General features: G+C 41.7%; 2 protein-coding genes across 2 annotated transcripts in view; one reads left to right on the forward strand and one right to left on the reverse strand.

The window, feature by feature from the left end:
- LOC100888693 (checkpoint serine/threonine-protein kinase bub1) overlaps positions 1-14,164 on the reverse strand; it is a 29,857-nt gene that overhangs the window by 1,064 nt on the left and 14,629 nt on the right. Inside the window, exon 6 of the mRNA XM_030977620.1 lies at positions 13,425-13,492. The gene's annotated coding sequence lies outside the window, so the exon portion shown is untranslated. The remainder of the gene's footprint in view (positions 1-13,424; positions 13,493-14,164) is intronic.
- Positions 6,194-9,852, forward strand: LOC115920892. Its single transcript, XM_030977619.1, has 2 exons — positions 6,194-6,299; positions 8,266-9,852. The coding sequence occupies exon 2, from the start codon at positions 8,269-8,271 to the stop codon at positions 9,247-9,249; it is 981 nt and encodes a 326-aa protein (XP_030833479.1). The 5' UTR covers positions 6,194-6,299; positions 8,266-8,268; the 3' UTR covers positions 9,250-9,852.

Raw genomic sequence — 14,164 nt, forward strand, 5'->3', positions numbered from 1 at the left:
TAATAACACCAGCTTCTGAGCCGGTTATTATAGTTTGATAGTTGTGTTAGTGCCTGTTATGGCTGATTTTGTTAGTGATGAGGGCCAAGGAGAAGGCGCCTCAAATCAGGCAGCGAGCGGTGAGTTGTTCTCACCGGAGGCCATCCGGCCGCACGGCGGTACGGGCTTCAATCGCTGAAAGCAGGATAGTGAATGCTCCGAATATCAGCACGGCTGGTAATGGGAGTGTTATTCGCTGGCACGGCTAGCAATGTTCAGAAGCGAGACGGTTTTGTTATACCCAAATTAACAAATACTAGTAGGTCGGGCGAGAGTGCCAGAGATAAGGTTATTGAATCTCACTCTCAGTCTCAGAAGACAATCCGATTGACAGAAGGCTGTTTCGATTTGTAAAACGAAACATGGAAATGCAAAGCCAAATGACACGAAAGAGGTAAATAAGTCAAATGAACAGAGATTCCAAAATCTGGAACAAGCACTTGAGAAACAGAATTTAATGTTGATCAATGTGAGAAAATGTCCAGTGATAGAACAGTTGGGAGACATAACGCTGTAAAGGTTAGATCTGGAGATGCCCAAGTGGTACAACAACAAGCATATAATGAGTATATGGAGGAATTGACCCTCGATGATGGGAGCTTTGAACCCGATTATGAATACCCTTACGGACATGAGGATGATGGAAATAGTTTTTCCCTTCCGTGTGCCCAAGACCAAGTTGAGAAAATTGACCATGTAGTAGAAGTAGAAACAGACTTGGCCACAGGGCATGCAGGGGATACTGTTAGCCCTATATTGGCTAAGGGCTTTGCAGGCCGTTTTCAGACACAAGCCCCTTTGGGGCCAGATGCAAATGACGAGCTGGTAGACAGCCTAAACATCATGCTATCAGAACGGCTAGGCATGGAAAACATGACTACTCGCATGGACAAGTATGTTCCACTGAACAACATCCCCAAACTGGTAGTACCCAAGGTGAACCCTTTGATTTGGGATAATATCCCTCCGAAAACAAAATCAAGAGACTTGAGACTGCAAAAACTCCAAAAGCCTCTAATTAAAGGTCTAATAGCAGTTACGAACCATATGAAAGAAAAGTATTCCCCAGAACAGGAAGAGGCCTTGCCATTACTGGCACATGCGAATTATGAGGTGAACATGCTCAGAAGGGAGAGTATAAGGCCTGAACTGAATCCGAGATATCAACCATTGTGTCACCCTGAAGTAACACAGCAACTTTTTGGTGAGGATCTTGGTAAGGTTGTCAAAGACATGATGGAACAACAGAAGGCAGTGTCTGTTACCAAAATGGGGACCCTGAAATTCAAGGAGCAGCGATATAGCCCATATTCAGGCAGCTTCATCAGGCCAACCTATCCCGGGAGAGAGAGGCCGGGGAAATCAAAACTCTCCTTCAGGGCCCTCTTTTATAGGCAGAGGAAGAGGATGGTACATGAGAGGTTCCAAGGCACCAGCCACCCAGTCCAGGCCCCTGCACTAGAATCCAAACTGATTAAGACAGATGATGAGGTGAGGAATGATTGTTCACTGAGTAGCACTCTGAATTGTAACCTTTTCCAAGGAGGCCAAATAAATTTGGTTGAGCCAATGGGAAAAACTAACTTCTGATAGAAATATCTTGAACATTGTCAGGGGATACAAATTGGAATTCATTGGGGCACCACCCCTACAGAAATACATACCCCACCCTTACAAGCTCGGGCCTACTGAAATGATGGCTGTAGATACAGAGATACAAAACCTTTTGGACAAAGAGGTAATTGAAAGATGTGACCACATGGCGAGTTTATTTCCAATATTTTCACAAGGGAGAAAAAAGACGGAAGATTGAGAATGATTCTCAACTTGTCAGAATTGAATAATCACTTGGATTTCCACCACTTCAAAATGGACACGTTTGAAACTGTGGTCCAATTGTTAACCAAAGAATGTTTCATGGCATCACTTGACTTAAAGGATGCATACTACTCTATCCCAATAGATCTCAGGTGCAGAAAATTCTTGCATTTCCTGTGGAAAGGAAATTTGTTTCAATACAGAGCGCTACCTAACAGGCTTTCACCAGGGCCTAGGATTTTCACGAAAGTGCTTGAAGTGCCTTCAACCGTGCTCAGGAGCAGGGGGCATGTTATTATCTCCCTACATTGATGACATACTTATCATAGCAGAGTCTAAGGACCAAGTAGTGCATGCAGTGCATGACACAACAGAAATACTGACAAATTTGGGGTTTGTTATTCACCCTAAAAAATACAAATTTGAACTAAGCCAGCAACTCGTTTTCTTAGGTTTTGATATAAAGTCAGATACAATGACTGTCAAACCGACATTAAAGGAAAGTAGCTGAGATAAGAGAGTTTGCGGGCAAATTGCTCAGAAAAGGCAATTTACGGTAAGACAGCTGGCTTGTTTTATCGGGAAAGTTGTAGCAACTCTTCCTGCTTGTGAGCAAGGAAAATTGCACTACAGAGCACTTGAAAGAGACAAAATCTTGAACCTGAAAGCACATAAGGGCAATTATGATGCCAATTTGACACTCACAGACACAGCAAAGGAAGAATTACATTGGTGGGTGGAGAACATTTAGTCACCAATTAAACATTTGGGTAGAAGAAAACCAGATGTTGAGTTGAGCAGTGATGCTAGTGGTTCTGGCTGGGGGGGGGGGGGGGGGGTACGGATGGTAAAGCCCAATGTGGAGGGCGATGGAAACCTTCAGAGTCCCTCGCCAGTGGGAACAATATAAATTATCTAGAATTACTTGCAGCCTTCTTTACACTGAAGGCCTTCTGTAACGGCAAAAGTGGCATCCATGTTCTCATGAGGCTAGATAACACCACAGCAGTCAGCTACATTAATGCAATGGGTGGTATCAAATCTGTGGAATGTGATGAACTTGATCATGTATTATGGCAATGGTGTATAGAAAGGGATATATGGGCCACAGCAGCCCACTTGCCTGGTGTATAGAATGTCATTACAGACAAAAGGTCCAGAAACTTCAGGGATGAAACTGAATGGTGGATGTTAAACCCTAAAGTTTTGTAACTTGATGGGTAATCCAAAGATTGACCTCTTTGCATCTAGGTAAATACCCAGCTACAAGACTATGTATCATGGCAACCAGATCCAGGGGCACAAGTCATTAATGCATTCACCCTAGATTAGGGGGGGGGGGGACTTGAGTTTTATGCTTTTCCCCCGTTCTGTATCATTAATAAGTGTCTCCAGAAAGTTGTGGAGGATAAGGCAGAAGGGATATTGATCGTCCCAAAACGGGCGTCACAATCACTGTTCCCGAGGTTATTACAATTATCAATTGACGTGCCTACTGTTTTGCCGCAGAGTGACCATACATTAATCCAAACAGAAATTGGGAAAATTCACCCCCTATGCAACAAACTGTTCTTGCTTGCTGGCAGATCATGGAATCACTCCAGGCAAGAGGCATTCCGGAATCAGCTCGACCCATCATATTGGCGTCATGGAGGCAATACACCAGAAAACAGTACATCTCCTACATTAGGCGATGGATTCACTTTTGTCACAGACGGTCGACTGATCCATTGCAGACGCATGTCGGTAAGGTTTTAGATTTCTTAACAAACCTGATGGAGAGTGGAATTGGATATAGTGCTATAAACACAGCTAAATGTGCTATCGATAGCTATGCTCTTTTTCAAGGAGGGCAATCATTGAAGGACAACCAAATGGTGGCAAGGTTCATGAAGGGAGTTTTTAATCTCAAACCACCAAGACCTCGGTATTCCGACATTTGGGATGTTGGCAATTAAGGTGTTGGACTACATTCGCTCTATTCCGGGAGATGCTGACATTTCACTACAAGATTTAACTCTGAAACTCTGTATGCTCATACTTTTGTTATCAGCACAGCGCGTACAAATGATTCACCTCTTGAGAATAGACAACTTAGACTTGCAAGAAGACAGCGCAAGATTCACTTAACAGATTTGTTGAAGCAGAGTCGTCCGGGAAACTGTGGTGTAACGATCTGCTTGAAAGAGTACCTGTTTGACAAGCGATTGTGTGTAGTGCAGACTTTAAGGCTGTATTTGACAAAGACAGGATCGCTTCGGGAGAAGAGAAACAGCTTTTCATAAGTTACAAGAGACCTCACCGTGCAGTATCAAAAGACACGATAGCCCGTTGGGCAAAAGAGAGTTTGTCCCGTTCAGGAATTGACATTGCAAAATACAAGCCTCATTCTACAAGAGCAGCTTCAACGTCCGCAGCAGAAGCGAGACATGTGCCCATCTGTGATATTATGTTGATGGCCGGCTGGTCATCGGAGAACACCTTTCGCACTTACCGGTACTATAACAAGCCGCTTATAGAAAAACATGTTGACAATTTCCAAAGGGCTGTATTGGAAGCTTGACTTTGGGACGTACAGGTAGTCGTTGATTGACCAAAGATAAGAATCATGATGTCCGAATTAGGGCCAGTCTTTATGCAACTCATGCATGGTTAAGTGACATTTTTCCTATTATTCTGGCATGTTCTCAGATATATTGCTGTTAGGCCAAAGTGGATAAGCTTTTTTTTTTAACTCATCATTTTTCATGCATGCTTTTTGGTACGTTTACAGGAACGGGCTAGAATTTCTGAGAGCCCATCTTTGATACAGTTGACAATGACAAGTATTTTATATCATATTTCGTCGTTCGAAATACACGAGATCCCGCCAAGCGCATGCGCAGTTAATTCGCCGCGCAATTGATTTTTACCGGGAAAGTAATTTTCCCTCAGCAGTCAAAATACCTAATTTTTGGCATTTTTTCGGACCAGCGGTTTCGAAAAAATACTTCATTAGGGAGAGAAACTCTCCTTTTTACATGTTTTTGGAAGACTTTTGAGAATCTGTGCTGTTTTTATATAAAAAATCGAAGTTTTGTTCCGATTTCCACGTACACGATGGCGTCTCCGTCAGGCAGCACCAAGCAGAAAACCAGCGAAACGCTGAGCACGGCTAAAGCCGGAACTTCACCGGGCGAAACCGCCGCGGGCCCCTCTACGAAGCCTGAGCCAAAGCGCTCATCGGCAGTGAAATCCTCCGATACGAAACGCAAAAGTGTCTTGGCAAAGCCTGCCCCGAATGAGTCTAAGAACTCTGGGCCTAAAAAGAAGGGCAAAAAGCCTGAAGAAAAGGAGGACTTCACGGATTTACGAGGAAGACTTGACAAATTGGAATCCTTAATGGAGATAATGGTGGATTTTTTGCCTTGTCAATCTGCAACCCGCCCCACAGGGGATACACCACCGACAGCATGTACAGCTGCGACGAACGTGAGATTTCTTGAAGTTGAACATGATGATGATGATTTTGAGCATATTGACACTGGAAACATGGGCCAATGCCTTACGTCATATGACATTGGCAGCATGGATGAGGGTGATGTCAACGAAACTGTTGCACCAGGTTTAGACTAGGAGAATGAGGACAAAGTTCCTGCCCTGGCTCAGAAATTTGCTATCCCCACTGGGGTAGGTGGCGTGATCCACGATGATTTAGCAAAGTCTGCCATGTACCTCATGTCCCACCAGCTAGAGGAAAATGTGTTGGAGGAAGCTGGAGGGAAATACCCTCCTCCAAGCAATTGTACTCCACTGTGTTGCCCCAAAGTGAATGCAGCAATATGGGAAAACCTATCCTTGCACACGAGAAGCTGTGATTTGAAACTGCAAAGAATCCAAAAGCCTTTGACAAGGGGACTCACAGCTTTTATTCAAACTCTGTCCCCCGATAGCCTATCTGAGACACAACAGGATGCATTGGCATTGCTGTGTAACACAAACTTTGAAATCAACTGCTTACGCAAAGATCAGATTAAGCCAGACTTAAATGCCAAGTACTCACATCTATGCAAACCTGCCACACCAGTGAGTCAGCACCTATTTGGTGATGACTTAACAAAGAGAGTCAAAGATCTTACAGAACAACAAAAAGCTGCATCTGGCGTAGTGCGTGGACAACGTACACCCCGCCCCCAGTACCATCCCTACAGGACGCAAGCGTCCAGCACTTTTCAATACCGCAGACAAGGATGGAACCGTGCCACCGGCACATCACAAACTTTTCCAAGTAGCAGGCCCGCAAGTGGGAACTACAACAGGCCTTTTTTAGGCCAGCGAACCCAACGAGGCAGACCATACAGAGCTCCGCCTCACACCCAGACGATGAGCATGGGAAAACAGACCCAATCCTTCCAGCGGCCACAGGCAGCAAGGAGGAAATAGCTACACCATTACCCAAAGAGGTAAGTAGCACATATGAATATTTTGAGAATGTTAAGATTAATGCTCCTTCTACTTCATATACATTACAACAAGAATGCATCTCAAATGTGCCTGTTGGAGGTCGATTGATATATTTCTATCGTAGATGGCGTGAATTAACGTCAGATCTATTTCTGCTATCAGCAGTGCGAGGCTATGAGATCGAATTTGATTATTCGAAAGGGGTTCCCTCAAGAAATAAGCCCCTCTATGGTTACAAAAAGAGCCCTTTAGAAATAAATCAGATTACTAAAGAAATCTTGGCTCTACAAGCAAAAAACGTAATAGAACCTTGCTCATTTGAAGAGGGAGAATTCCTCTCAAACATCTTCACGAGACCCAAGAAAGATGGGGGTACTCGTATGATCTTAGATTTATCAGAGCTTAATCAAAGTCTGAACGTACAACACTTTAAGATGGATAACATCCACACTGCCAAGCACTTGATTTCTCCGCACTGTTATCTTGCATCAATCGACCTCCAAGATGCTTATTACTCCATTCCAGTAGACCCAAATAGTAGAAAATACTTCAGGTTCATGTGGCAGGGTGAGCGCTGGCAATTTGCAGCCTTACCTAATGGGCTCAGCACAGCCCCCAGACTGTTCACAAAATTGCTGAAGCCAGTCTTCGCCGAACTGCGACAAGCAGGTCATACAGTCATAGGATATTTGGACGACACCATAATTATTGGTGAGACAAAAGAAAAGCTTAAAGAGAGTGTGAGTGCAACAACCAAGATCCTCTCAGAATTAGGATTCCTCATTCACACTAAAAAATCAGTGCTTATCCCAACACGTGAACTAGCCTTTCTTGGCTTCATTCTTAACACTGAGAGTATGATTGTTAAATTGCCTCAAACAAAGGCACAAGAGGTGAAAGATTTATGCCGTGAAATTAATGGGCACGTACCTCCCATCAATACGAATGGTAGCACGAGTGATTGGGAAGGTCATAGTAACTTTCCCTGCGGTTGAGTATGGCCCCTTATACTATAGATCAATGGAAAGGGACAAAATTGTAGCCCTCAGACTAAACAGGGGTCATTTTGACAGAAAGATGAAGTTGTCCCTTGAGGCAAAAGAGGAGTTAAAGTGGTGGATGAACAATGTTTCTATGGCCTCCTCCCCAATTGTTAGGAAAAAACCTGACTTAGAATTGCACACAGATGCCAGTGGCCTTGGATGGGGAGCTACTGACCTCCAGAAGCAAACAGGGGGTCGTTGGAATGAATTTGAGGCAGAAAGGGCAAGAACCAATAAATTTCCTGGAAACCCTAGCCGCTGGGTTGGGGATAAAATCCTGTTGCATGAATAAGCGTAACGTTCATGTGATGGTAAGAATAGATAATACCACTGCAGTGGCCTATTTAAATCACATGGGAGGTTGCAAGTCCGCAATGTGTGACAAGATATCGAGAGAAATTTGGCAGTGGTGCATTTCTCAAAATATTTGGGTCTCCGCAGCCCATGTACCTGGTCGGCTCAATACTATAGCAGATGAAAGATCCAGGAAATTTAATGATCGAACAGAATGGAAACTAAACAGACAAGTGTTCGATAGAATAGTTTCCCATTTTGGTGTACCAGAAATAGACCTGTTCGCCTCAAGACTAAATGCTCAAGTAGAGAAATATGTCACTTGGCACCCAGACCCTGGGGCTTTTGCAGTTGACGCATTTACGCTAGATTGGAAACCTTTTGCATTCTATGCATTCCCACCGTTCTGTATGATCCCCAAATGCTTGCAAAAAATCAGAGAGGATAAGGCTAGAGGGTTACTTCTGGTCCCTAATTGGCCTACTCAGGCGTGGTTCCCTCAGTTGGTTAGCATGATGGAAGGAGAGCCATTGTTTATCCAGAGGCAAGAAGATTTGCTACTCCTTCCTGTGTTAAACACCACCCACCCTCTTAATGCTAATATTGACCTCTTACATGTATGTTGCAGGTTATGCGGCAACACTTTGAGAATCGGGGACTAAGCAGACGAACAGTGGATATCATTACAGCTTCATGGAGAGCATCAACCTGCAAGCAGTACCAAGTTTACATCACACAGTGGCGAAGATTTTGCCACAGCAGGAATACGAGTTACCTCCAAGCCGAGGTGGAAAGGGTACTAGAATTCCTTAGTAGTTTATTTCATGACAGGAACCTTAGCTACAGTGCGATCAATACAGCTTGTAGTGCTTTATCCACTTTTCTGATTCTCGTTGACAGTAATCAGACAATAAGTACTCACCCACTTATAACCAGACTGATGAGAGGTGTTTTTCAACTCAGACCTGTCTTACCTAGATATACAGAAATATGGAATATTAGTCCAGTCCTCAATTTTCTAAGAAAATTGTCTCCAGTAAACTCCTTAAACCTCAGAGATTTAACACTCAAAGTATGTATGCTAATGGCTCTTGTATCGGCACAGAGAGTGCAAACCTTGCATATATTGAAGACTAACAAGATGACCCTGAAAGGGGGCTTTGTGGTTTTTCATTTGGATGGACACTTGAAGCAAAGCAAACCAGGAAATACCAATTTTAAGTTTAAATTGGAAGCATATCCACCTGATAGAAGATTGTGTATTGTAAAATATGTGAAACATTATGTCCAGCGCACAGGACCACTTCGTGGGAATGAGAACTCGTTCTTTGTAAGTTACACCAGACCTCATAATAGAGTAACAACTCAAACCTTATCTCGCTGGATCAAGACCTGCTTGCTAAGAGCAGGTGTGGATACAAACGTTTATAAGGCTCATTCAACACGGGCAGCATCAACTTCAGCAGCTGCCAAGGCAGCACTTCCAATGGACCAGATCCTAGCCCGAGCAGGATGGTCTTCAGAGAAAACGTTCAGGAAGTTCTACAAGAAACCTTTTGAAAACAAGAGAAACTTTACCCAGGCAGTCTTACAAGATAGCACACTGCTTTAAGAACTGCATCAGAAGGCTTTTCAATAGAACTGGCATTAAGAGACCAGCTGTCTAATTAATAGAACTGGGATTAAGAAACCAGATGGCTAGAATAAACTAGACACAGAAACGAACAATGTTTTTGCAACATTATGACGTCTTATATATGGACGTCTTGTATGTGAAATGTTTTGCCACATGTATGAACAGACTACAATAACTGTCAAATATGGTGAGTCATTGATTAGAAGCATTCAATTCAATCTGCATAATCAGTGTTCACTTTTCCGTACATGTTGGTTGTTCCAAATGTGGCTACTATGCTTCAAAATCTCATGTAATTTCGAACGACGAAATATGATATAAAATAGTAAGATTAAACGAGAACTTACCGTTTGAAGTTTGATCTTTATTTTATGAATATTTAGGAGGAAGTTATTACATGCCCTCCTCACCCACCCAAACTTCAAACTTAAGTGTAAGTTCCCTGTTCCTTACTATTGAGAGTAGCCACATTTGTAGCTTTGAATATTGACTGCGCATGCGCTTGGCGGGATCTCATGTAATAACTTCCTCCTAAATATTCATAAAATCAAGATCAAACTACAAACGGTAAGTTCTCATTTAATCTTACTATTTTTTGTATATATCCCGGCCCCCCTACTCAATGTTATTTAGGGTACGCATATGCTTGTTCCCTCTTTTTGAAAGCACCCCCTATCTGAGGACTGCCAATATTTCTGAACCCCCCTTTCGCAGGCATTTCGCGGGATTTTCCTGCCTTGGAGACCCCCCTAAATCAGGAAAAATGCTCAATGTACCCCCCTAAATTCAGAATAATTTCTCAGGAGTCCAAAGAGATGAGAGAAAAAAAGAAAAAACACCCCCTTTTTAAAGAAATCTCTGGGTGAAAAGTCAAATACACTCCTTTTTTTACAATTCTCGGGCGGGACTTTGTCGCACGAAAAGTACCCCTTTACCGGACATTTTGGCAACACGCATGCGGTCATTTCGACCTCTGAGTGGGGGGGCCGGGGTTTATATACACTGGTGCAGTTTTCTAGATGAAATGTTCGTTTCCAGAAGAAAATGTGTTTTTTCTTCGTGACAAATGTCGATCTGTGCAGAAGTACATGTATATAATAAACCTGTTGACCTTTGATATCTTGTTTCATACGAGTGTATGTTTCTAGTGAATCCAGAGTGGCTTTCAATATCTCACAGAATCCAGTAACTTGGAGTTACGAGATAAAATGTATACGATAGATTAAACGAGAACTTACCTAAGTTTGAAGTTTGAGCTTCATTTTATGAAGTAATGGAGAGTCTAGGGATTATGTGCCCTACCCTCCCTCCCATTGCTTGGAGAAATAAATTTAGGTGTATTACAGAATAAGGTGAAGGACAAATATCTGTTTAATCATAAAGTTCTCACTCTGGCCTCACTATTTTTTCAAGACTGATTGGCCCACGCGCAACTCGTATCTCACATAATCCCTAGACTCTCAGTTACTTCATAAAATGAAGCTCAAACTTCAAACTTAGGTAAGTTCTCGTTTAATCTATACATTTTGTTTTATTGTGAATTTTAATGTTTTGTGTTTCCACGTTTGTCATTTATGTTATGGGTCCACCCACTTCCCTCAAGCCATCAGCTTTATCGGGTGCAAATGATCCAATACAGTCAGACCGCAGCGTGCGCGATAATAAGGCTGTACGCTGATTTTTATTCAGCGTCTCTTTGGTGATCCTTACATTCACCTGTTCTGAAATTCATGAGATTTTCCGTGAGATTTGTAAGGGGTTGCATGCAGCTGCTTTTGTGGTCGATAACTTCAGTCAACAGGGCAGCACGCAACAGTAATTACTCTCGAGATTTTCAGCTTCAGTTTGAAACTTGCCATATTTCACAATTTTGAAACAATCTTTTTTCACCACTTTAATTGTCATTATTTTTGTAACATTTCAACAGCTATTTGTACCTGGAATTTTGCTTTTAGTTCCTGACTCTGGTACATAATTAATTTGTTTACTTTGAGATTCGTTGAAAAGATGAAAAGTCACTGATCAAAATAATGTCAAAACCTAATTGATGCAAAATCAGGTTCTCTTTATAATCATAGTAATTAAGACCCTAAAAACACGGAAATTACCAATTTGTTCTTTCTATGATGGCGCGAAATTGTGTGATTTCATACCTGATTATTAAACTCCAGGGAGCTCCGCCACGCCACCGACTGGTTGAAAAAAATAAGAAAAATAATTAAAAAAGAAATATTGTAAATATTAATTAACTGGAAGGCAGGTGACGTATTTGATCCAGGGTCCTTAGATTGTTGCCATGACTGCTTGCGCGCACGTGCATTACCGGCGCACGCCACAAGACATGCCTACTAAAATCTGGTATTCAGAATGTTAATGAACCAAAGCGAAACATATGTAATGTAGTTGACGTATTTGACCAATCAGAACTCTCTATTATCACATCGGCAAAATTGACTACTTCTATTAATTATTCATAAACATTTGCGTGATTTTTCTTGGTTCCTGACTCTGGTACAGCATTAAATATAATAATTTTGATATCATTGAAAAGAAAAATATCTATGCTTTATGCTGATTATAACATCTTCGTGACGCAAGAATTATTTCTATGTGAAAATCAGCCCTACTCTTAAGATAGATTTGTCATAAATAAAAAAAACCCATTTTCTTGGTGAAATATCCGTTCCCAAAATATATTTATCATGATTGTTATATAAGCTTACAGAAAGTGCAACGTCTTATCTGTAAAATAAGACCAATTTCATGAGAAATGAACAATTATAAAGGCAACTAGATGGAATTTTGACTGCGCGCAGTCAAAAATGATGCCTACGCCATAGAGCAACTTTACAAACCAAAACGGAAGCAATTTTTAAAATTCAAGTTTGATTGTAATCCATCTGTCGGTTTTAATAATAATGCATTCACAAGCTATTTATAGTCATACATAATGAGCCCCATGACCTTTGACCTGATGACCCTAAAATCTAATCAGTTAATTGGCTCTGCAAGATACATATATACATGTCTTGAGTTTGATAGTAATCTGTCTATTGGTTCTCATTATAATGCGATCACAAGCTATTTGTGCATACATAATGAGCCCTGTGACCTTTGACCTCGTGACCCCAAAATATAATCAGTTCATTGGCTCTGTTAGATACATACATGACCCAAGTTTGGCAGGAATCCATTGACCGGTTCTTGAGATAACGCGATCACGAGCTATTTTTGTAGACATAATGAGCCCTGTGACCTTCGACCTCGTGACCCCAAAATCTAATCAGTCCATTGGCTCTGTTAGATACATACATGACCCAAGTTTGGCACGAATCCATCTATCGGTTCTTGAGATAACGCGATCACAAGCTATTTTTGTATACATAATGAGCCCTGTGACCTTTGACCTCCGACCTCGTGACCCCAAAATCTAATCAGTTCATTGGCTCTGTTAGATACATATATGACCCAAGTTTGGCAGGAATCCATTGATCGGTTCTTGAGATATTGCGATCACAAGCTATTTTTGAATACATAATGAGCCCTGTGACCTTTGACCTTCGACCTCGTGACCCCAAAATCTAATCAGTTCATTGGCTCTGCAAGATACATACATGATCCAAGTTTAGAGAGAATCCATCAATTGGTTCTTGAGATAACGCGATCACGAGAACGGTACGTACGGACGGACGGACTTTGTAGCGGAGGCATAAAAACTGCCAATCGGAAAGACCGTTTGCACTACTCATTATGCAGGACACGTAAATTCTTGCATACGTGCTTAATAAAATAGAGGGTTTTCGCACCGGCTGCGGTCTGACCGAGTACATTTCTCAATGTATATATATTGTATGTGATTTTTTATGAAATAAAAAATTGAATTGAGTTGAATAGTCTTTCTTGCTCCTCTTACTTTCATCTAGAACTAGAATTTCATTCAAATTCTTATGGTCTAAGAACTTTTTGATCTTCTTAAGAGAATTGTAATTTAATTCTTTACCTATCTTTCTAGTCACATTTTCTTGGACTAAGAATTGATTTGGTCCTCTTCCATTTTGGATACATTCTTTCTTTGTGGTCCTGAACTTATCTTTCAGGACTGGTCCTACATGTTTGGTCCTACATGTTTGGTCCTCATTATTTTGTCTTACCTTCCTGGTCTTTCTCCTGACTGCATAGATTGTTTTTGGACTGGCCATGATTGTCATCTTCTTTTGGGCTGGAATGATCGATAACAAATATTTTAAACGCACCTATGTATTTTCATAAAGGGGAGGTTTGGGAGGACTACAGCAATTAAACAGGTTTGAAGTATGCATGTTTACCTGTTTATTAACAATGTCAATACCCTCCTCCCCCCCCCCCAAGTCCCTTTTACATGCAGGTATAAGCACCAATGATGACTATGATGATGATGATTATAATGATAATAACAGCAATAATAATAATTAGTTAAATCAGAACTGATTTTATTATTTACTATATAAATCTATGTATCTACCTATTATTGCTTAGTCCTTCAGACAAAGCAGTAATCGAAACAAAAGTTACAGATATGCATACCCCACCCCAAGACCCCACTATACCCTTTAGTCATGCTCTCACGCGGCCTGAACCGCCTCAATGAGCCATCTAGAGATGGACTCCTTCCGACGCCGGAGAGAAGGGTTCACGTGTAATAAGAAATAACTGCTCACCCGTCCGGTTACCTTTAGTCCTGTCCAGGTACCACTTAAGAGCCCGAACCAGGCACCAAACCTTGTCTTCCTCAACAGAGGAGAAACTGGACAAAGGACAAAGAAATTAGATCTCCACCGGACCAGATGAGACAGTTTGATTCTTTGCTATGAAGGAAGGTTTGGGAATAAGCCTCACACCCTTCCTCTCCCAG

Source organism: Strongylocentrotus purpuratus, unplaced genomic scaffold (genome assembly GCF_000002235.5).
Source record: "Strongylocentrotus purpuratus isolate Spur 01 unplaced genomic scaffold, Spur_5.0 spur5_scaffold_1, whole genome shotgun sequence".
NCBI lineage: Eukaryota > Metazoa > Echinodermata > Echinoidea > Camarodonta > Strongylocentrotidae > Strongylocentrotus > Strongylocentrotus purpuratus.